Source organism: Oikopleura dioica, chromosome 1 (genome assembly GCF_907165135.1).
Source record: "Oikopleura dioica chromosome 1, OKI2018_I68_1.0, whole genome shotgun sequence".
NCBI classification, from domain to species: Eukaryota; Metazoa; Chordata; class Appendicularia; order Copelata; family Oikopleuridae; genus Oikopleura; species Oikopleura dioica.
Window position 1 is genome coordinate 5,393,928 of NC_137291.1, and position 21,456 is coordinate 5,415,383.

At 39.6% G+C, this 21,456-nt stretch overlaps 3 protein-coding genes across 3 annotated transcripts; all 3 read right to left on the minus strand.

Moving 5' to 3' along the window:
* Nucleotides 1-1,067: 1,067 nt before the first annotated feature.
* On the minus strand, nucleotides 1,068-2,864 carry LOC145711753 (sodium- and chloride-dependent GABA transporter 2-like). The gene is made up of 4 exons (XM_081789443.1): nucleotides 2,798-2,864; nucleotides 2,138-2,756; nucleotides 1,490-2,092; nucleotides 1,068-1,450 (listed from the first exon to the last, which is right to left on the minus strand). Exons 1-4 carry the CDS (start codon nucleotides 2,822-2,824, stop codon nucleotides 1,068-1,070), a joined length of 1,632 nt encoding a protein of 543 aa, XP_081645569.1. The 5' UTR covers nucleotides 2,825-2,864.
* Nucleotides 2,865-8,718: 5,854 nt separating this feature from the next.
* Nucleotides 8,719-11,882, minus strand: LOC145711754 (uncharacterized). Its single transcript, XM_081789444.1, has 8 exons — nucleotides 11,763-11,882; nucleotides 11,157-11,296; nucleotides 10,876-10,936; nucleotides 10,569-10,817; nucleotides 9,859-10,121; nucleotides 9,666-9,762; nucleotides 8,807-8,898; nucleotides 8,719-8,745 (listed from the first exon to the last, which is right to left on the minus strand). Exons 1-8 carry the CDS (start codon nucleotides 11,821-11,823, stop codon nucleotides 8,719-8,721), a joined length of 990 nt encoding a protein of 329 aa, XP_081645570.1. The 5' UTR covers nucleotides 11,824-11,882.
* An 893-nt stretch (nucleotides 11,883-12,775) lies between these two features.
* On the minus strand, nucleotides 12,776-14,967 carry LOC145711756 (uncharacterized). Its single transcript, XM_081789445.1, has 4 exons — nucleotides 14,767-14,967; nucleotides 13,286-14,723; nucleotides 13,026-13,245; nucleotides 12,776-12,987 (listed from the first exon to the last, which is right to left on the minus strand). The coding sequence occupies exons 2-4, from the start codon at nucleotides 14,183-14,185 to the stop codon at nucleotides 12,776-12,778; spliced, it is 1,332 nt and encodes a 443-aa protein (XP_081645571.1). The 5' UTR covers nucleotides 14,186-14,723; nucleotides 14,767-14,967.
* Between the last annotated feature and the right edge of the window lie 6,489 nt (nucleotides 14,968-21,456).

The following is a 21,456-nucleotide window of genomic DNA, read 5'->3' on the forward strand; positions in this document are numbered from 1 at the left end:
TGTGCTGAAAAGATTACCAATCATTTTTATTTCACAAAAATTACTTGTTCAGATAATGGCATCGTTGTTGTTATGACAGTTATCGTTGTTGTCTCCTAAACATTTGGTGTCACAAAAAATCAGACTAACTAATTTTGAAAACATCCCCGGCAAATTTCGTTGTCGCAGTTGAAACATCCTTCTTTGCAGTTTTCTCCGCAGGGACAGTTGTCGCGGCAACCTTAGAATTAGTGGAAATTATTCATTCATTTTTATTTACTTTGGAATTCCCTGTCACAGATTGACTGGCAGTACTCCGTTTCGCAGAGAAGACGGCATCTGTTGTACTCGACTCGGCAAACACCTTCGCATTCTGACTGCAAGGCTTTATCACTTAATAGGAGTTGACACACGAACCTTAAATACTAAACTCACGGGCATTCGTCTTCCTTGATTTCAAAGCTTCTCTCGATATCGTCATTTTTCGAGAATCCCGGTTTGCTGGCCCCAACAGCTTCTGATTCAACATTTTCTTGATACAAATCATTTTTTGAAGAGTAAATAAGTGGTCTTGTGCGAAAAATATCGTTGCCAAGAAAATCCGACCGCTGACGAGCTTTCGAGCTGCAATCGGCGACGAAAACGCCCTCCAAAAAGATAAAAATGCTTGGAAATCTCATTTTTGAAGTTGGAACAATTTGACTGGATGGTTTTTTTTGAAGTACAGGCAAATTACTCAGTAAATATGAAGTTCGTTCCTCAAGTCAGTTTGATATTTGCGATTGGATTCAAAGAATTGTGAATTCAGTAATTAAATTTATTTAGATAAAGTGTTGGAGCGGAAGCTTTGAATCAGTAAATGAACGTTCAGTTACTTTTGTTCATCAATTAACTTCAGTTCTTGCCTTGAAAATCCTTTAGATTTCAATTCTCTCTGTAACAAACCTTGAAGGATGATCTACCGGAAGATTGGGCAGCGTTAAGAGCTCGAAAGCTCGAGAAAAACTTTTAAATCCGTAAGGGCTTTTGATCTCACTCATAATTTTCTATTTTCGCGGTCGCTTCATTTCATATTTTACGAAAATTAATCAACGGGACCGTTTCTTTAGCGCGTAAATCGGAATGCAAATAATACTGGACAGAGTCATAAAAGCTGCAACGGCAGTTCCCGAAGCTGGATACTGATAAATTCCACTTGGAAGACTGTAACTTGGCTTTTTCACCGAAATAACTTGTGCAAGCAAAACAGCTGAGCAAATTGCAGGCGTAATCCATTTCCAGCAGATTCCGAAAAATGACCATGGTCGTCTTCGGGGATCCATTTTGTGGCCGAACATGTCAAAAAGATCGTCGTAGAATTTTTCGACTCCGTAAAGCCAGCCCATTGCGATGCTCTGGCTGATGACAACAACGAGGACGCAGATTCCAGAGACCGAATATGAGTCGTATAAATTGAAGAGGAAGATTCCACCTGAAATCGGAGTGAAAAAATTTGTCGTTAAAGGTTTACCTTGATTGATTAGTGGAAGAGCCATCAAGAAAAACAAAACGCAAACAAAGAACACAAAGATGGGTCTTCTATGTTTCTTCTTGTCAAACCAGCTTTGATGGAAGTCCACGATCATTGACGAAATCGACTCAATAACTGAGCATTCCGAAGCCAAACCAAGAATGATCAACATTCCAAAGAACAAACTGAACCAGACGTGGCAATACGGCAGTGCTTTCAAAGCCCTGGGATAGGCGATGAAAGCCAGTCCTGGTCCACTTCGTCCAACTGTCTCCATCGGAATGCCTGTTTCGTACGACATGTTTCCCAAGACGCTAAAAATTGCGATTCCAGCGAGAAACGAGGCGGAACAATTCAGGAAGCAAAGCCGAGAGGTCCATTTGAAAATGTTATAATCGTATTTGTTGAAGCTTCCAAGCGTTGTAAGAACTCCAGTGCCGAGGACGTAGCTAAAGATGACTTGGCTGCCGGCAGCAAGCCATACTTCTGGATCGACGAGTTTATGGTAAACTGGTTTGAGGTAATATCTTAGGCCGATTGAAGCTCCTGGGAGGGAGACTCCGTTTCCAACGAGGAAGAGGAGCATGATCATTGGCATCGTTGCTGAATTATTGAAAGTTGATGGAAGAAATCTTGGAAGAAAATTACCTGTTACATAAGCAGATTTGCCAGTTGACTTGATCCCCTTGAAAACACAGAAGAAGACAAGAACCCACATAATGACAAGACAGCCGAGAAGCTCTAATCGAAGCCTTCCTACATCTTCAAAACCAGAAGAAATGTTCAAAGTTCGCTGAAACCAGAATTCTGTTTCGGGCAACTGGGCTGTAGAGTTGCAAGCTTCGGGGATGACGAGGGTTCCGTTTTGATTATATTCCGAAGAACAGCAGGGGCTGTTGAAGGAGTTGTCACAGTTTGACCAAGGAGAATTTCCGGTTGCAGAGTGGAGAAAGTAAAAAAGTGCCCACGCGAGAATCACCACGTAGTAGATAGCGAACCAGCTCGAAAGAATCATCCCAGCAAAGCCAATGCCTTTCGCGATCGGAACAATTTTCCATACTTTTATTCCTCCAAGCGACATGAACTGGCCCATTGAAAATTCGAGCAACATTGTCGGCACTGCCACGAGCAGAACAAAGGTAAAATAAGGGACCAGGAATGCACCGCCTCCATATTTATAACACAAGTACGGAAATCGCCAAACATTTCCAAGTCCAATGCAACAACCAGCTACCGTCAAGACGAATTCTCTTTGATTCGTCCATTTCTGAAAATTTCACTAATATCTAAACTCGTTCCTGTTCTTACAATTCTTGCTGATGGCTTCGAATCCATATTTTCAGAATTTTTTTCTCTTCAGCAAATGGTGAGTGAACTTTTTTGTTGAAACAATTTATTTATTATTTAACGTAAGCGGAAATTGGCTTTTCAACCTAGATTGCTTGAGGCTTGGGTTTTTTCCTTGATGTCATTGTTGCTGAGTCTTTCTTCGGAGTCATTTCTTTGAATAGATAATATTCCTGCCACTTGTCTAGGTGGATTTTTTCTAAATGTCATTTGAAAAGCGAAAAGGCTCACTTTAAAGTTGAAACTAGACTAGACGACAAAATACACTGTACTGTAGTAAAATATTCATGCGTGAATTTTTATTGAGAAAAGTTTTCTTCCGAAGCAGATAGGTCCTATCTGATAGGAAATATTATCATGAGAACTTGAATAGCAATAAAGAAATAAAAAACACCAGCGAAACCATTCTTGCCGAACTTGTTGGCTATGGTCAATTTTAGGAGTTAAGAAGATTTGGAGTAAGCTAAAAGGAGCAACTTTATTTTCCGGAGATACTCCAAATTGGAGCAAAATTTCAACGCCGATTTTAAGGGTGTTGCAGAAATATTTAAGGGTATCTGAATAGCTCAAAAGAAAGTCCGGGCCCGGAGGCGCGTTTTTGCCGGGGTTTGACAGGGCCGGGAGGCCCTTAACACCATTAAAATCGGCTTTGAAATTTTGCTCCGATTTGGAGTATCTCCGGAAAATAAAGTTGCTCCTTTAAGCTTACTCCAAATCTTCTTAACTCCAAAAATTGTGTCGAGCCGAACTTGTTTGGGATTTCTTGAAGGCCGAAGATCAGAAGCCTAAATCATCGTAAAACAGAATAAGTAAAATAAACTCACCCTGTTAGGCCGAGAGCAAGTCTTTTGATTCCAACCAGAATTCCATAAAATTTGAATGGAAAGAGAAATCTGCAGATGACCGGAGATACCGCGAAAGTAGAAATTGCTCGCTTTCGTATCAGAATTGAATTCACTCTTTGAATACTAGTCTTGCTCTGAAATAAACGTCGCTCTCTTCAAAGTGAACCCTTTATGTTTTCGTTAGGAATAGAACAGAAGCTACAGTCCACTTTTGCGGTCTACCGCGCACCGTTTAGATAGCCGCGATCATCTTCATAAAAGCAAGCATGAATCTGCAACCTTGCATTTTATCTTGGCAAGAGAGTTTACCACTGAAGCCAATTTTCGCAGGATCATTTTTGAAATGGGGCTGGCGCTTGCAGAAACATTAATTGAATATTCAAACACAGGTTTTTTATTCAAGCCAGAATGAGTTTTTCCCGCTTACTGTATCGTAGCGATCTTGTACAGTACCCGCCTTGGCATTCTATGGTACGCCCTTACTTGCGGCTTTCGACTTGGAATGGCGGCTTTGATTGGCCCGGCGATCTGGACTGGCACTGCTGATGATTTCAAATGTGACACGGTTTTATTCGGTTGCGAAAATGCTTGCTACAATAATTTTATGCCAATTGGACTTGATAAACTTTGGCAAATTCAATTGGAAGGGATTCGAAGGATCGTACTCTTCCTTGATTTTAGCAGAAAAAAATTGAATCATTTTAAAGATTGCGACGCTTTTTCCGAGTTTTGTCTTCACGAGCTATATTTATCTTGAAGATGGAAAACGACGATTAGGTACAGTTAGGCTTTTCGAGTCTAGCTCTCCTGATTTGAAATTTTACAGATGCGAGAAGAAGAAAACTGGAGGAAAAATCGACAAATTTTGGATCAGATCATACAATCGAAGAATCTGTTTCTGAAGCGTCGAAGCTCACAAATCGGGAAGTAATGAAGGCGAGAAAAGAAAAACGAAAACTGCGAGTGATGGGGAAGAAGGTGGTTGAGGTGGTCTGGAGCCAGCAGATTCGATTCGCGTTTTTGGTCCATCTTCTTTGCAGACTCTGCGTTGAAGTGTGCTTCTTTTCGTTTTCGACGCTGATCCAGGTTCCTTTATTGCCATTATAATGCCATTTTTATCCTCCTAAACATTGAAAATTCAGCTGAATATGAACAACATCGGGCGATACGGAGCCGATCATCAATACGCCTTTGTCGGACTATTTGATGTACCAGCCACTTACTACTGTCCAGTCAAGGACGTTTACGTCAGACAGTGGTGCAACAAAAACAAGAACATTCTTTGCTTCGTCAATAAAGTAATTTAACCAAAGGTCCTCCCTTTAAAAAATTCTAGCCAACAGAAAAGAAAATCTCCCTCTTCTACATGACCATCACCTGTCTTCTCTCAATTGCTCTTACAGGTACTCTCGAATCTGTACAAAAGACCTTTATCATTGGCTAAAGTGACGGACTTCGTTTCTGCATGCAGCCATTTTTTCCATCGAAAGATCCGCTCCATCAAAAATCGTGCCTTGATCGGTCGACACTTTGCCGAAGAACGTTACCGTGCTCCGCTCGCCAGCGCTAGAAGTTCCCTAGCTGTCCCAAACGGGTATTTCAGGGAAAGCTTCCACCACGAAATATCGCCGGTAGGAGCTCTTTAGTTTCTGAAAATGTAAAAAAATAAGGTTGATGAAGCACCCGCCATCGAAAAAGCTGAGAAATTATCGACTGGAACATCGTTTGATAAACTCGACCGAGAACGCAAATGTAGTTTCTGTTGATACGAATAAAAAAGTTATGAATAAAATTATGACCATCATACTCCCTAACCCTAACCCTCACCCAAATTGGGCAATTGCCAATTGGCGATCTGGGGAGAGGCATCCCCTCATAATGAACCCTTATTGTTTTCGCAAGAAATGGAAGAGAATGTTCATTCCTCTTATGCGGTCTACCGCGCACACGTTTAGATAGCCACGGCCTGCTCCATAAAAGCAGGATACACCTCAATCCTTGCTCTTTTCTCTTGACGAGAGAATATCCTAACGCTGCGAATTTTGATCAGATTCAACTAAAATGGGGCTCGCTCTTGCAGAAACACTGATTGAATACTCCAATACAGGTTTTCTTTATAAACTTCTCCGCGTGACAATTTTCTAGCACTTTTGTACAGTACCCGTCTTGGCATCCTATGGTACGTCCTAACTGGTGGCTTTCGTCTAGGAATGGCTGCTTTGATTGGTCCGGCGATCTGGACAGGCTCTTTAGAGGACTTTAAATGTGACACGGTATTATTCGGTTGCCAGAATGCTTGCTACAATAATTTTATGCCAATCGGACTGGACAAGCTTTGGCAAATTCAATTGGAAATGATTCAAATTTGTACTCTTCCTTGACTTCCATCACGTAAAGAATCATTGAAAAGATCGCAACGCTTTTTCCAAGTTTTGTTTTCACGAGCTACATTTATCTTGAGGATGGAAAACGACGATTAGGTACAGTATCGTCTTTGCATTGATCAATGGAAATTTTGTCAGATGCGAAGAGAAGAAAGCTCGAAGAAAAATCTACGATTTTCGGATCAGATCATACAATCGACGAATCTGTTTCAGAAGCATCCAAGCTGACGAATCGAGAAGTGATGAAAGCAAGAAAAGAAAAACGAAAACTGCGAGTGATGGGGAAGAAAGTAGTCGAAGTTGTCTGGAGTCCACAAATCCGATTCGCGTTTTTAGTCCATCTTCTTTGCAGAATCTGCATCGAGCTTTTTTTCTTTTCGTTTTCGATGATGATACAGGTAATTCGGAATCTCTATCATAAATTAAAAATTAAGATGAATATGAACAACATTGGCCGATACGGAGCCGCTCATGAATACGCATTTGCTGGCCTCTTTGATGTACCAGCTACGTACTACTGTCCTGTGAAGGATGTTTACGTTAGACAGTGGTGCAACAAGAATGAAAATATTTTATGCTTTGTCAATAAGGTTTGGTCTCCTGTTCAAAGGAGCTATTTTGACGCTGCCCTATTTTTTAGCCAACCGAAAAGAAAGTCTCGCTCTTTTACATGACCATTACTTGTCTGCTTTCGATCGGTTTGACAGGTATATTGTCCGGGACAATTTGTCCCTTATTGAAAAATGAGTGTTTCTGAATTTTAGTGGCGGACTTCATCTCTGCATGCAGTCATTTCTGCCAAAGAAAGATTCGTTCTATCAAAAACCAAACCTTGATCGGTCGACACTTTGCCGAAGAACGATATCGTGCGCCTTTCAACAGCGCTAGAAATTCCATCGGTCCACTTTATGGCGCGAGAAACTCGATCCATTCTACTAATGGGACTCTGAACGTGAATAACTACAATCCAGATTTATCTACCGTGAGTGTCTCTTTTTCTTATTTTGATAAAAAATAACTCAGATTGACGACAACGACGTAAACGAAAAAATGGAGAAATTATCAGCCCTTGGAGTTTCCTTCAATCGGGAGCGTCGACACAGTTTCCGTTGAATGAATTTGGATACTGTTTGAAAAAAAAAAGAAATTTTTATTTCAGAGCGATTATTTTGTACAGCTGGGCAGGAGGTAGAAAATATTTACATGAGCAGAAATTGACTACTTAGAAGATGGAAAAAAGGACGAGAATGACTGTCGAGAGAATTAGGGACGGTAATGTTCCTTTGACACTATCTGGTGTTGGGGCAGCGACGCGCACGAGCTGGACAATTTCGAGTTCTTCTTCGATGATTGTTGAGTTTTGATGCGATTTGAGAATGACGGAGGAGTTTGTTTCGATTCCGGACTCGGTGAAATTTTTGAAAAAGGGTGGAAGCTCAACATCCGTTTCACTCTTCTCTGACTCTGTTTCATTAATTGACACGGTCGTTGTTGCAGTTTGAGTTGTTGACGATGTTGTGATGGATGTAGAAACAGTGGTTGTTGTCGTGAAATCCGTTGTGGTTGTTGTTTGTTCTGTTTCTGAAAGAATTTTTTCCATAAATTTTACCTTTTTCTCGGGGCAGTTTTCTTCGTCATCTCCAAGTGCGCATTCTATTTTTGGGTTCAAAGATATTCCCTTGAAAGCCTTTTCTAAAGCTTGCATTTTATCAAAGCCAAAAGACCAAGCGATAGCCTCGATAACTCCGGCATAATTTCAACCCTATCCTTTCGTCCCATCGCAGAGCCAGGAGATTGGAATGCATCCCGCCCGCCCCAAGCAGGAGTACTCGTTTTCTTCGCAGTAATTTTCTGAACAAAAATAATGACGATTCGTTAATTCTAGCGCTGTTCACGTTTAGCCGAGCTTTTGAGTTCTAAGAGTTTCGAATCTATTCATGTCCTTTTTAGCTTTTGTAATTTTATATTTCGCATTTCCGAGTTCGCGGATTCCGAGCTCGCTCGTCAAAACAACTCTTTTTCTTAGATCGCAATTAGTGTCAGTAAATCCCTATCGCTTACGAAAACTGTTACCTTGAGTGGTGGTGTCTGGTGGAGCGCTTGTGGTGGGAGCTGTGGGCCCAGCTGCGTTGGGAAGAGAAGAGTTGCTGGAATTTCCAGTTTTTGACAGGAGACTTCGTCATCTCCGTGAAAGCAATCCTGTTTTTTTGTTCGAGAAAATTTACCTTGAATGAAAAAGTAAGGGTGTCAACATGCTTTATCAAAAGTTGGGTTCGATAACCTGTGAAAAAACCTGAGTCAGGGTCCTGAAATAGTTTTGACAAGACCCTGACTCACATTTTCTACACAGGTTATCAAGCCCAGTTTCTGACTATGCTTAGGGCCGACGAGCAAAAATTCAACCCCAAGAACCCTTTTTGGTAAAGCCTTGAAACTTTGGGACAATATGTATTTGGGCCCAACTAAAAAAATTGTTATTGAAAATTTTTTGGTCTGACCACGTGATCACGTGTTACTGACCCTCGAAAACGTTATCATACCAAAAAATTTTCAACTACAAATTTTTAAGATGGGCCAAAATATATATAGTCCCAAAGTTTCGGGCAGTTACCTGAAGGGGTTTGGGGGTTGATTTTTTGCTCGTTGACCCTAACTATGCTGCATAGTGATACCCTTTTTCCTATACCGAGAAGATTATAACAAAATTTATGAAATCTTGAATTTTCTATATTTTTTCGGACCAATTCCTTAACACCATCGCAAATGTACTCTGTGGGAATGCAATTCTTGCCACTTTGACATCTGTAGAGTCCAAGACCGCACGGCGGCTTATCTAAACACATTTTGTCAAGCTTTTGTTCCATATTCCTTCGCTTCATGATTAGTCCCCCAATTTGTGGAATTGACACTCGAAAAGCCAGCCGCAGCGAAAAAACCTAGCGCTAGAATTTTTTTCTTTCCCATGGCGATTAATTTTTATTGATAAAAAATTACTTGCTTATTTTTAACTTAATTCTGTATAATAAATTCAAATTCTGGTGCTGTCGAGATTTCTAAAAACGAGGAAAATTGATACTATTTACTCGAATATTCAATTTCCCATGCAAGAAAAACAAAAAATAATCAAAGCGATGAATGCATGTGAACGCTAAAAACACAGTCATTAGTAAATCTGAGAATTCGGGAAGCTGATTCAAACTTCCTGCACGTATTCGCGCCGGAAAGATCTGTCATGTAATGGCGACTCCAGCAGTTGACAGATGAGCCCTGCGCGAGCCGCTAAATCTGCTCCTGATTCTACAAACGGATCTGACTATTTTTCTTCGCGGAAAAATTTTAAATGAATTTAAGTCTACAAAAAACCTAATTTTTTCTTTAGAAATTCATTAAAAAAAATTTAAAAAAAATCAAATATTTTAGCCGCTTGCGGCTAAAATTATTTTAAAAAAGCCGCAGGCTAAATTTGCGGCTTTTTCATGTGAAATTTAAGCCGCAAGCGGCTAATTTGTAGGTTTTTGTATTGAAAAAAGCTTTTCTCCACGGAACAAAATTATTGGTGAATTTCCCAAAACAGGTTAAATCCTTCCGAAAACACGTTACCTTCTCGGAGAATCGGGCATTTCTGAAAGTCCAGATTGAAATCATCTAGCGCGGCTGGAACTGGACTATCTCCCCTGTGCTCGCCCTTGATGCGGATCTAAAACAAACATCTTCAAATTTTCTATCTCAATTTTCAAATATTTTTTCAAAGCGATAAAAGCTTAATCATCAGCTTCCGAAATTGTAACGTTACATGAACTGGCTCGACCACTCGCGGGAGTGGAACTGAAACAAGCGACCAATTTTCTAATCCTCGATCGAGCTCGACTTTTTGGGAATAAAGTTCGATGCCGCTGGAATCGATGACTTGAAGGGAGTCGAGGGAGCCTGGGCGGACTTGAAATGTGAAGCAGTTGTCGGTCGCTGTCGGCCACACGGTGGGAGAGACCAAGGTGAAACTTGTGGAAGAGGTGTTACTTGGAGACAGATCGAGTTCGGCCACAGCGTAGAAGTTTTCTAAAAATCGAGTCGCTTATTGAGTCACATCAAAACGTGGAAAGGGTAAAAAGAAGGTTCAAGGATAAAGGTTCTGAGAAAAAATATTAAATTGATTGACGGTTTCTTAAATATATTTAAATATTTTTTAAATGAAATTTCGATTTTTGGTTTAAAAATAGAGTTAAATTATTGACTCAATACTTATAAGAGGTTTATTTAGCAAAATATCTCAAGCAAATTTTATTTTTCTATCGTCAGGGGGCTCCTTAAGTTTTGGAACCGCAAATACAAAGTTTAGTTGAATCATCAATTTGTTGAAAACCCAGTCAATCAAGCAACTCTGTTCATTTCGATTTTTTCCCGAAAACATCAATGGCGCGGGTCGTTATTTTGCGGTGGGGAACAAAAAAGTGCTTTGCGGCGGCGATTACGACTGTACGTGTACAGCTAGAACTGATGACTCACCTTCTTCTGCGCTGATTCCCATCGAAGTCAAGTCCCACCCGAGACATGTTCCTTGTTCAAAATCACAGTTGAAGATTTCTTTTGCCGGTTCTACAGCCATCCAGCGAAGTGCGAAGCCAGATTTTTCCTCGTTTCCGTCTGATCCGAATTCGATCGTGAATTGGTTGCTTTTTGAAATGATGGGGAAAATTGGCTTGGATCCGCAGAAGGTGTTTTCTTTTCTTCGTTTGGTTCCTTGGTCGTAAAATGCTAGAAAGGATTTTAAGGGTGTCTAAAGGAAAAGAAGCGATAAGAAAATAAATGATACCGAGAAAGTCAAAATTGCATCCACTCGGATCGGGCTCCAAATCCATCCATTCCATGTCCACCTGAAAAAGTGACGTTTAGGTTTAGCTGCTTTGGTGAACAGTTTTTCACTCGGCGTAATGAACAAATCCGCTACAGCGCGGGTACACTCGAGCTTGAAATATTACGGCGCCGAAGTGATTCCAAAACACGTGTGAAAAACTCGAAAATTGCGGAAATTTAGCTTCAATTTTTTTCATGTCCAAAAAATTTCCTTCGTCAAAATGAAGTTGGATCTCTTACCTCGACAATCATCCCTTTCGGCACTTCTACAGTCCATTTACAAGCAGAATTCTTCGGATAATTCGCCAACGGGAACCCAGGCGAAGCAACAGTACCATAAACGCCGGCATAATTTCCGCCGCAGTTTCCGTAAATTTGCGCTGAAAAGAGAATCGATAGCGAAATATTTGTTTGGAAGGTCAGCGACTATCACTAGGACGCGCAAAGGGGGCCATTCCAAAGGCGACAAGGGAGTGACTGCGCTGACAAGGGACAACTCATTTCCCTACACTTATTGCGCATATCTTCGCCATGTCACAATTTTAAAAGCGGTGTTTCTAGGGCCACTTTGAGGAGTTCTAGAGTGAGATAGAAAAATGCCTTTCACGTAAAATGAAATTATTTCGTAAAAAATTTTATTTTAAAAAATCAAATTAATGAATTTTAAAATTAATATTTAAATTTAAAATTGTTTGTTTTTCCGCCAAAAAAAATATTTTTTTAAATAATTAATTACGGCGGAGAAAGAAATCCAAATTCTTTTTTGACTTATAAAAATAAATCAATAATCTTATGAAAATCTTATTGCTAGAATTTTTTTTCCAAAAATTTATCTCTTCAACTTACGTTTGGTAGAAAGAGCTTCGACGGCATTGAAAAGCGCCCAAAATTTCGTGAAATCTCTCATCGAGACGTTAAATTGTATTCTCAGCTTCTTGACGATCGTAAACTTTCACGATCGAGGCGCGGCGCGTCACTGCGCCCTCGCGCCAACAGCGCCACCAACTTTGTACTCTTATGAGATTTATCGGAAAAGTGATGCTTTTAGGGGGATTATTACAACCAAGGTACTCTTTAATTACTGTAGCTTTCACAGAGGAATACTGTGGTTTTTCGTTATTGTTTTTTGTAAAGAAAAAATATCCAAGATTGTAAAAAAAGCTTGAAAATCGCTAAAAAGCTTAGTATGCTAAAGAAAAAGCTTCTTCAAGTTGAATTAACATAAAAATATTTTATCTTGAACTTCTAACTCGCTCGATAAAAGAAGAAATAGAACGAGCGATAGCTAAAAAGGTCAACAGAGCAAGTTGAAGATATGATAATTTATTCGCGAACGAAATTTTTCGACGACATCGGAAGGAAGCGCCAGTCGCCAAAAGTCGACTTTGAAGTGGTAATCGCCGATTTTGTTCATATTGACACGTGCCAGCCCAGAAGCGGGGAGATCGAACCGTTATTTTCAGTATCGTACATTTGGAACTCACCAATGCTATTTATTAGCAAACCTTAAGATTTCATTTTATACCTTTTCTGTGCTGATTTCTATTCTTGAGGAGCTTATATTTTCACTACCAGCTGGTTAGGCATATTGCATTTGCACATTGATAAGGACCGACCCAATATGGTATTCTGTTGATAAAAATCTCGCTTTTTTGGAACTTGTTTACGCAGTATTGATTTCTTGAAGTGAAGCTGTCGGATAGACGAGGTCTGAGCCGGAAGGAAACTGCGAAAGCAAGCTCAGATGAGCTGCGATTCCCAAAAGAGGCTCAAACGTGGGATGCAAAATCGGCATTTTTATTGCGGCAGAAAATTTTCTAATCAAAGGAACTTTTCGAAATGACAGGCTGAAAAGGAATTCATGGTCGATTGCAAAGACAATCACATTCTTCTTTTGGTCGAAGGACCCATTTGAGTTTCCAGCCAATGTCCTCTGCAATATGATCAGTCTTGAATCGGATTTTGAGTTTGTCCCCGCAGATTTTTCCAACCCAGCCGCCTTCAGCAATACATGCATCTCCACACATAACTGCTGCACCTGCAGGTCGAGTTGAAGAGTGATCCATATTCACTGAAATCGTTAAGTTCTAAGTTTTCTCTTGTTTTTACCTTGATCCGCGTTCAAGACGTCAAAAATCTCGAGTCGATCATTTTGGCAGTTTGCTGAAGCCTCGATTCCGAAAGGCTTTTCCAACAGAACTTCATAGCAGCTGCCTTCAGCTCTGACAGTTTCGAACTCGTAAGTGCAGTTGAAATTACTCGGGTAGTCGACTGCGTGTTCTCGCCAAGGGGAGCTTAGCTCGCCCATTGCATTGCCGAATTCATTTTCCTAGGAATAACTAGCTCGATATTTTTGTTTCTTCACTTACATGAACTTTGACAACGGAATCTGGGCAAGTCGCAGGATAGCAGTTTCCGTCTAACTGGAGATGATCATCTGGGCAAAAGCATGTTCCTGTTGCTTCAGCGCATTGATATCCATTGAAGCAATCCACATTCGCGCATCGATCAAAAACACAGTTCCCAGAACCATCTAGTGAATACTGAGGGAAACATTCACAGGTGCCACCATCGCAGTAAGCATTAGCAGAACACATGACTGGTTCTGGGTCAAGTGGGACAGATGATCCACCGCTTTTGATTTGCAGAGAGACGATAGCTTTGGACGGTCTGTAGTTGTAAGCGGAGAGGTAGACGAAAGAGTGACCGGAGCCAACATTGTGGTTGATCCAAGTGTTTAAGTTACTAGAAGTCGCGTTGAACATCTTTTGGTAAGCGGCAGGGCCGGGCTGAGGATTACTTCGATGGTAGAAGAAGGTAAGAGGACCAGAAGCTTTCACGTCGAAGTTGTCTTTTCCAGTCATTCCAATTTTATAAGTTATTTTTCCAGGCGTACCAGTGCTTCCCCCAATTTGAGTGTCTCCTCCGTTGTTATTCTCAATATTGCCCGTGCAGATTTTGCTCAAAAGATTCTTTTTGATTGGCTCGAAATCCCCAAATCCATCAAGCATTTCAACGTGATCAAGGGATGTCGCAATGGCCTCCAATTCATCCTCTCTTGCTCCAGCAACTCCAATAGCAAACGATTGAATGTTTTTCGAATTTGCTTTGACTCTATCTGCTGCCGCTTTTGTTGCTGCGAATGAGTTACTGGCACCATCAGTAATTGTGACCATGAATTTCGCGGATTCTGGTCTGTCAGCTCCGAAATCTAAGAGCGCAGCATCGATTGCATCGGCAGTGTTTGTTCCACCACTTATTTTAGGCATATTTTGAATTTCATTGATGATATTTTTGTTCTGAAGTCATTCAATGCGAAGTAGAGCGTTGTATCAGATGCGTAACGCCTAATTGCGATACGAGTTGTATCACTCCCGATATTGACGGATTTAGCGTAGTCTTCAAGAAATTGTCTTATCAGCTCAAAGTCCGACAAACTGACTGACCCCGACTGATCGACGACGAAGACAATATCAAGAGCTTTCGTCAAGCATTCACTTTCAGTTATCAGATCGAGTTCATCAGTAGCATCCTTGAAACCGTCGACAGTGTGATGAGTGATGTTTTCGAAAATCGCACCTTGAGCATCGATGGAGAAAGGAATCGGAAAATAATTAAGATCATCCAGGTGCAGAAATAGCGCAAGCATTGAGTAGGTCGGAATAGTCAGCTCATCGTACTCAAGCACGTCCCAGTCGACATTGAACGTAGTCGAAACAGCGCTTTTCATGCCAGAATTTTTGGTTGAATTGAATTGTTGCTCGTCGATTGGCCATATTTGCTGAACGTATTGATGCTCAATGATACCTAGATGATGAATTTTAAAAAGTCGAAAGCAATTGTTAATGACCGAAATTACTCTCTGTGTAAGCATAACGAACAAAAAAGTCACGATCTACGTATTTCGGATCCCAAGTTGAGATCTCTGCCCAGACTTTTCCATAAGTCGCTCGAGCCACATCTTCACCAGTTGATCCCGGGGTCATTGTAAGATCCTTGACTCCTGAGGAGCATTGTTGTGCCCTAACAAGCAACCCAAAAAGAGTCAGAAGGATCTAAATTTTGAAATCAAAAAAAGAAGTTGACGTTCTCTTTTACCTTCATGCAGGTGGATTTCCAGTCTTCGAAATCGAGAAAACTCTGAGCATTTCATTCTGCAATTCCATTTATATTGTCGCAACAACTGTTCATAAAAAATTTTCAATTTATATAAAACCCGGAAACAAGTTACAAAAAGGGAAAGTTGAGTCTCCCTTTACCGGCGAAATTGACAACTATCGCCCAAATTTGTATAAATCTGTAAAACTTGATATGCCATTAAATTTGACTTTGTGTGTTCCCACACTCCTATTCTAGGACTAATCCTAGGAAAAAAACAAACTTTCGGCCAAATGAAACGAAGTTATTTTGAAATTCGACAAAGAAATATGAGGACAAATTTATTTTCTAGCTCATTTTATTTATGAATAATATGACCAGTAACCAACATTAAAGACCAAAAACAGTACAGGAATCCAGAGTCTGAATTTTTCATCCAACCACTCTGCATCCGGAACAGGCGGAAGCTCATCGTAGCGAAACTCAGGAAGCTCAGTTTTCTTCCTCGGGGGTTCTTCGCCGATAATTTCAAATAACCAGTCGTCTGGGTCTTCCTTAATTTTTTCGATGAAAAAAAATTTGAAAGATATTTTTCAACCTGAGATTCTTCTTCTTGAATAAGCGCGTCATATTTTTTCCTGGCAATTTCGATTTGTTGCTCGCGAAATTTATGATCTCGGATGTACACATTCACTTTTGCGTATTCCACCAAACAAATAAACGTCAATATCTAGGGCACATTAATCACGGTATTCCTCCTTGATTTCAAACCTGGCAGGCAAAGAACCAAACATCAATCGCTTTGATATAAGAAACTTTGGGAAGTGACCCTGAAGTAGCTACTGTATTTACGCCTAAATTAGCGAAAACACCGATGCAAATTCGAGCAGGGGAATTTCTCGGGTCAATCCAGTAGCTCATGTAGCTGAGAACAACGCCGAGTAGAGTGGGGATGAAAATATTGATGATGTAATAGCCGAGTTGACGAGTGACGACAAATTTTGCTTCGATGCAGCTTTTGTGGTTTCGGAATGCTCCGTTTTCTATAGTTATATCAATCTAAAGTTTAGATTTTAAACCAGTCCTGAAAGTCCCACTTTCGTAGTTCTTGTCACATTGCCCAAGTAAAATCCCTTTAGGATCAAAAGAAAAGTCCTTCACAAGAGTTATTTTCAGTTTCCCAAAGAAATAACTCTTCAACAAACCCTGAGACCTTCCGAAAGAACAATTTCATTGAATTGAAAAGGCCCGCCTTCTTTTTTCTCGTCCCACTCAAAGTCGATTTCGCGGTTGGTGACGCTAAAACATTCCAGTTGCATGTAAATTTCTTGCGTATCCATCTAAGTGAGTTTTTGAAAGAAAGAAAAATAATTTTTTTTCGAAAATTTTTCAAAAACTTTCCGGAAATTTTGTCAGCGACATAGGGCTGGAGAGAACGAGCGTGATCCTCATACTGTAAACAACCTCTCCTTCTCGACTTATTCGCACGAGCTTATTTTTGAGAGTTATATCATGGAAGCGAGAGGACTTTTCGTTGTTGAAAAACAAGTCTGGAACCCAAATTTTGTCCAAATATGTTGCATCTGGCGCTATTGGATCTCCCCTCACATTGTGCCCTAGAACACGGTAGATGTTACGTAATCTTATGAAAAAACTTACGAAGTCGTGGGTCAGTCCATCTCTGTCTCAAGAACATATTTATCCGGTAATCCATCGTTTTCGCAGAAATTGAGCCGAAAGAATTGACAAAAATATTAACGGCAACTTTGACAGGTTTATTCGTACCATAACCTGGCCGGACTCTCTTATCATAATTCACCAAAAGCTTATCGATAACGGAGGCCGAGAAGCAAGAAAAAAGATAAAATAAAAGCGCTCTCATAGTTTCACTGCATACTTCTGAGGAGAATTGCTGCGAATGAGAAATTAATTGGATAATGATTTTTCTATGTCCGCTCAAATTAATTAGGACCGGTGGTATTGATCCAAAGTGCATAACTATTCTTTCAAGACGGTCACCTTTCCAAAAAAAAAATTAAATTCTGACAATTGAGGAATCAACAACATTAATGGGGTCAAAACTACCAGCTGCACCGAAAATGACCGTTTTCAATAAGAACCTACTGTAATCTATAATATTGTGATGAAATTTATTTATACGGAATTTTTATCAATGTTCAACTGAAAAAGTCGACTCAGATTATTTTTACGAAATTTATTACAGATCTAATCAATATGGAGGAATCACGTGATGAGCCAAGAATCTTGGCAAGAAGAGCGGCTGTAGCTAAAACATTCATAAGGATCTGACGAGATTTTTTTATCTTGAAAATAAATACTACATGTTACATGTATTTCTCACTTACTATTTATTCCGGACTGAGAGTAATTGAGTATGCGTGAGGCAGTAGATACCATCTTTCAGTTTGCATGTTGAAATTTTCATTGACTAAAGCTAAGAACTCGTTGTTGTCTCCGTAATAAACAAAATCTTTGTAGGAGTTAAAGCAATCTTCCATCATTTTGTAAGAAACGTAGAATTCTTTGGAAAGAGGAATTCTGATTTGCGAGCCGGAATGGTCGAGAAGAGTGGTTTGAAGAATGAATTCGGAGTTTTCGACACGGTCGAGCACCATTTGGTGAAAAAATATGGATCCATCGGGATTCAAATAAGCGCCGGTTACAGTCAGGGGACGGGAGAATGTGAAGTTTCCATGAAGGAGGACTTGATAAAAAAACTTAGTAGAAATGTAAAGTATCTTTTTATACCTTGCTCAAAGTGGAAGTGTCCTTTCAATTCATCCCGCGGCAAGGCCTTTCTGATGATATCCCATCCACTTACAGTCAAATAGGTTTTGAATTCTATTCTTCTAAGAAGTAATTCAATCTCGTTTGTTTGAAAATCTTGTTCTTCTTTTTGCGGATTGAGATTGAGTCCAGCCATACTTCGCGGATAAACGACCATTACCAGAATTGTTAATATTTTTTCCAAGGTAAAGAACCTTTCCATTATCTCATCATCAGAGTTCAAGTCGTTTTTTATAGCCCATCTAAGGAGAACAGTGACTGAGATAGGAACAGAAAGGTCGCTTTCTTTTTGGTCTAAAACATTCATCATCACATTGTTAAAATCGATATCGATTTGTCTTGTCATTTTTTGTTTAATATTGGCCATCGCAATTGACTTCGTTAAGTTCGGATCGTCAAGGCTAAAATAAGAAGACGCATTTTTTAAAGATATTATTCGTGACAGCTTTTGGATATCTTCCTCTGCTGGTGTTTCATTTGAGAGCCATTCTGCATAGCAATCCTAAGAAAAATCTTAAGATTTGAAATATGAATCAATAGAAACCCGAAGCTCATCTTTGATTTTCTCCTCCTCATCTGGCTTGATTGGATCAAACAGAAGACTCCATGCAGTCTTCCAATCACAGAGAATGAAAACATGCAGCCTCGATTGAAATCCTCCATTAAATCCACAAAGTTGCCAGTTGCTCGAAAATCCTGCTGACCCAGCGTCTAGAATTGTATCTAGAAAATTTAATTCTAGTGTCATATCTTACAAAGATGATAAGAGTCCCTGTACTTGCTCCCTCTCCTAGTGTATCCTGTTTCGCGATAACTTTTTCTTCCTGTTCTTTCTTCAACGATACCGAAGTCAATCAGTTTTGCTTCCCCGTTTTTAAGCAGAACATTTTCGGGTTTCAGATCGTAATGTGTGATGCCAATTTTTCTCAAATACTTTTCTCCTTCCATGACTCCAAGTGCTATCTTTTTTCTTTCTTCAAGACTCAAATCTTCTTTTTTGAGCCTGCTTCTTAGATCCGAGTCGCATTTATCCATAATTGTTATCCATCCAATACAATCTTCCTGGTGAATATCGCCGGGAAGAAACATTTCGATGTTGCAAATATTTCTTATAACATTCGGATGGAGCGGAATAACATTTTTGGCATTCTTGTAGTCATTCTCTGCAGGTTTATAGTCTTCAAAATATGGTCAAACTTGGCAAAACTTGTCTCGAAAAATAAAAAATTCGCGACCAAAGAATCAAAGTTTTACCGTTCAGATCATTGATGTTCGTTGTGAAATTACGATCGACTCCCGTAAAAAGAGCGGAATCAAAAGGTTGTACTCGAATGGCAGTCTCAATTCCATCAAAATTCGCTTCGAGAACAATTGCTTCTCCACCAACTGAAATGACTTTGGGTTTTAGAAATTCATCAAGAATCCATTCTCCTGTTTCTTCTTTAAGCTCGTCACGTCTAAGTCGACGACCAGAAAGAGGGGATTCTCTTCCAATATTTTTTCTGAAATTGGGTAAGCTCAAATTTCTCCAAGCTCTTCATATCTTTGTCAAAGAGCTCTCCATATATCTTTTGATATCCAATGACACCTCTTTCTCTAAATATGACAGATTCCCAGTTGGCAGCATTTTCAGGGTCATTGAAATTCAAGCGTTCAATGGAGAGTATCAATCTGTCTAAATCATCACGCGAACTCGTTCTCTTCAATTTTGCAACAATTGATTCAAGCGATATCTTCACGTCTACTGGGAAAACAAGCGCACCAGGGTTCGTATCTCGATCTGTGTCGAGGACTGTTGATGAATTGGGATTGTCTTTGTTTTCTGCTTTTGACAAAGTAATTGAATAAGCATAAGGATAGAGATACCATTGATCGGCGATCATGTTCCGCTCTCCATTTATTAACTGGAGTTTTTCCATTTTTGGACCGGTAAAATTAAAGGTTGATTCATTTCCTCCTTTATAAATGTCATAATAAGGATTCTTGAGATTGATTCGTATCTGAGAAGGATTTTTGTCGGTAAACTGAGTATTTTGAAGAACGTATTTCCTTTCGCCTTTCTTTTCTTCCACTTTATCCAAAGTCATTTGGTGATAACAGATATCTCCTTGTGAATTTTTACATAAGCCAATTACTGTTAGAGGTCGGCCAAACTGGAAATTATTATGAAGAAGCACTGATCAATGATTATTAAAAAAAAAAAGTTTCTTTACCTTCATGCCAGTTCAAGATGCTTTTCCCAATTTTACCAAGCCTCGCAAGTATTTCCCAGCCACTTTTGTGTAAGTATGTTTCGAGTCTTAGCCTCTCCAAAATCTTGTCGATTTTTGTGTGTTGATAGTATTGTTCTTCTTTATCGGGGTTATAATTCAGTCCTGCTAAACTTCGAGGATATATTATCATTATCAGACATATAAAAATTCTCTCGACTGTGAAATTTTTCATCTCTTCATCATTTACTTTCAAATCGTTTTTGATGGCCCATTTAAGGAGAACACTCACGGAAATAGGGACGCAGAGATTGCTGTCTTTTTGGTTGAGAACATTTTTGGTCAGGTTTTCGAAGATTTCGTTCATTTGCTTTGTCAATCTGTGTTTAAGACATGCAAGCGATAGAGATTTCGTTAGATTTTCATCATCAAAGCAGTCGTGAGTAGACGCATCCGATAACAAAATAGTTTTTGATAGATTTCGAATTTGATGAGAATGAGGAGTCGCATTAGAAAGCCATTCGGCGTTGCATGTCTAAATGATTAGTAACAGTTGACGTCAAAATGAAGAATACAGAGTTCATGAATCTACCTTCAAAATCGTTTTAACATGCTTTCTTTTAGTCGGTTCAATTGGATTGAAAACAAGGCTCCAGGCAGTCTTCCAATCGCTCAAAATCAGAATGAAAAGTTTACTTCTTTCAATTTCGTAGCCCAAGTTGTTTAATCCTAGTTGTATAGCTCCAGTAAAACCTGCTGACCCGGCATCTAAGAAGACAGCTCAGACAATAGTTTATGAAAAGAATACTCACAAAGATATTTCCAGTTAATGAACTTGCTGCCTCTTCTTACATAACCCATTTGACGATAGCTTTCTCTTTTTGTTGATTCTTCGACAATGCCATAGTCTATCCATTTTGGTTTCCCATTTTTAAAAAGAATATTTTCTGGTTTCTGGTCGAAGTGAAATAGTCCAATCTGTCCTAAATATTCTTCTCCTTCCTTGACACCGATGGCAATTTTTTTCCTTTCTTCCAGGCTCAAATCTCCTCTCTTTAGTGTTTCTCTCAAATTCGAATCGCACAGCTCCATAATCGTTACCCATCCAATACAGTCAGAAAGGTCTACAATCGAAAATATCTCGATATTTGCAAAGTTTTTGATGACATTTTCGTGAACAGGAATTACTTTGCTTTCATCGATGTTGTCGTTGTCGGCGATGTAAAAATCTAGACTCAAATTTACTTATTCTGTTTTATCTTTCGATGGAAGTAGGGCAGTAACGATCGGTCCTTGTACTACCGGTTTTTTTAGTAAAAAAAGGCGTTCGAATCGAACGTTCGCGCGGGCTTTTATCACAGAGATTAATACAGTTACCTTTCGAAAGGTGAGTTTTAAAGCTGAGATTTTCCCATTGTTCAAAA